The following is a 950-nucleotide window of genomic DNA, read 5'->3' on the forward strand; positions in this document are numbered from 1 at the left end:
TTAGAGAGACTTCAGCTTCATATCGCTGGAAACATTGCCACCAAACAAGAAAGTTAGCCTATCCTTTGCTGCTTTATAGCCTGACATCACATTTTCCTCCTCACTGATGTAACTATGGTCTGGCATCCTCTTCCAGTACAGTCCTGTCTCATCCACATTAAAAACCTGCTTGCGTAAATATGTGCCTTCATCAATAATTTCTCAAAACATTTCAGGAAATTCCCTGGCAGCTATTGTATCTGCACCTGCTGCCTCACCACTTACTTGTGAAGCTTGGCTCTAGCCTTGAACCAATGAAACCAGACATGACTGGCATTAAAAGATGTGCCCTCTGATTCTTCACCATGTTTCTTCTTCAAGTCTTCATAAAGCCTTTTAGTTTTCTCTTGAATCAGCATTAAGCTGAGCAGTACTTGATGCTGATGCTGATCCTGAATCCACGCACTGAGAAGTTTCTCCATCTCCTCCATCACTTTCCCACTCTTCTTTGATATTATTGTTGACATCATTAGCACAGCAGACTTCACATGTTCCATGATCTTGTCCTTGTTCTTTAGAATTGTGCCAATGATTGAATGATTCAGGTTATAAGAACAAGCGATGTCTACCATCTTTTCACCTTGCTCCACTCCCTCAATTATTTTCACCTTTGTTTCCACCATTATGGCTTGGCACTTCTTAGCAGTACCAGCTACATCACAACTGCTTTTATGCTTGTTTCCAGACATCCTGGGCTTGAAATAAAGATACTGTACTACTGTATTCTATAAAGTACTGTACAGTAAAGTACACAAAAGCACAACCACTTGTAAGGGATGCATGCATGTGACAATGGACGCCAGACACATGAACTAACTTACGTGATTGGACATGCGAACACATGTTTGCATCTTTGAAAGTTTGCAACTTGAAGGTTCATATGTAGGGGACTTACTGTAAAGTGCTTCAAA

General features: G+C 40.7%; 1 protein-coding gene across 1 annotated transcript; it reads right to left on the reverse strand.

Moving 5' to 3' along the window:
- Nucleotides 1–260: 260 nt before the first annotated feature.
- Nucleotides 261–728, reverse strand: LOC137752393 (putative CENPB DNA-binding domain-containing protein 1). The gene has a single exon (XM_068527114.1). It carries the CDS (start codon nucleotides 726–728, stop codon nucleotides 261–263), a length of 468 nt encoding a protein of 155 aa, XP_068383215.1.
- Nucleotides 729–950: the final 222 nt, after the last annotated feature.

Source organism: Eschrichtius robustus, chromosome 19, assembly GCF_028021215.1.
Source record: "Eschrichtius robustus isolate mEscRob2 chromosome 19, mEscRob2.pri, whole genome shotgun sequence".
NCBI lineage: Eukaryota > Metazoa > Chordata > Mammalia > Artiodactyla > Eschrichtiidae > Eschrichtius > Eschrichtius robustus.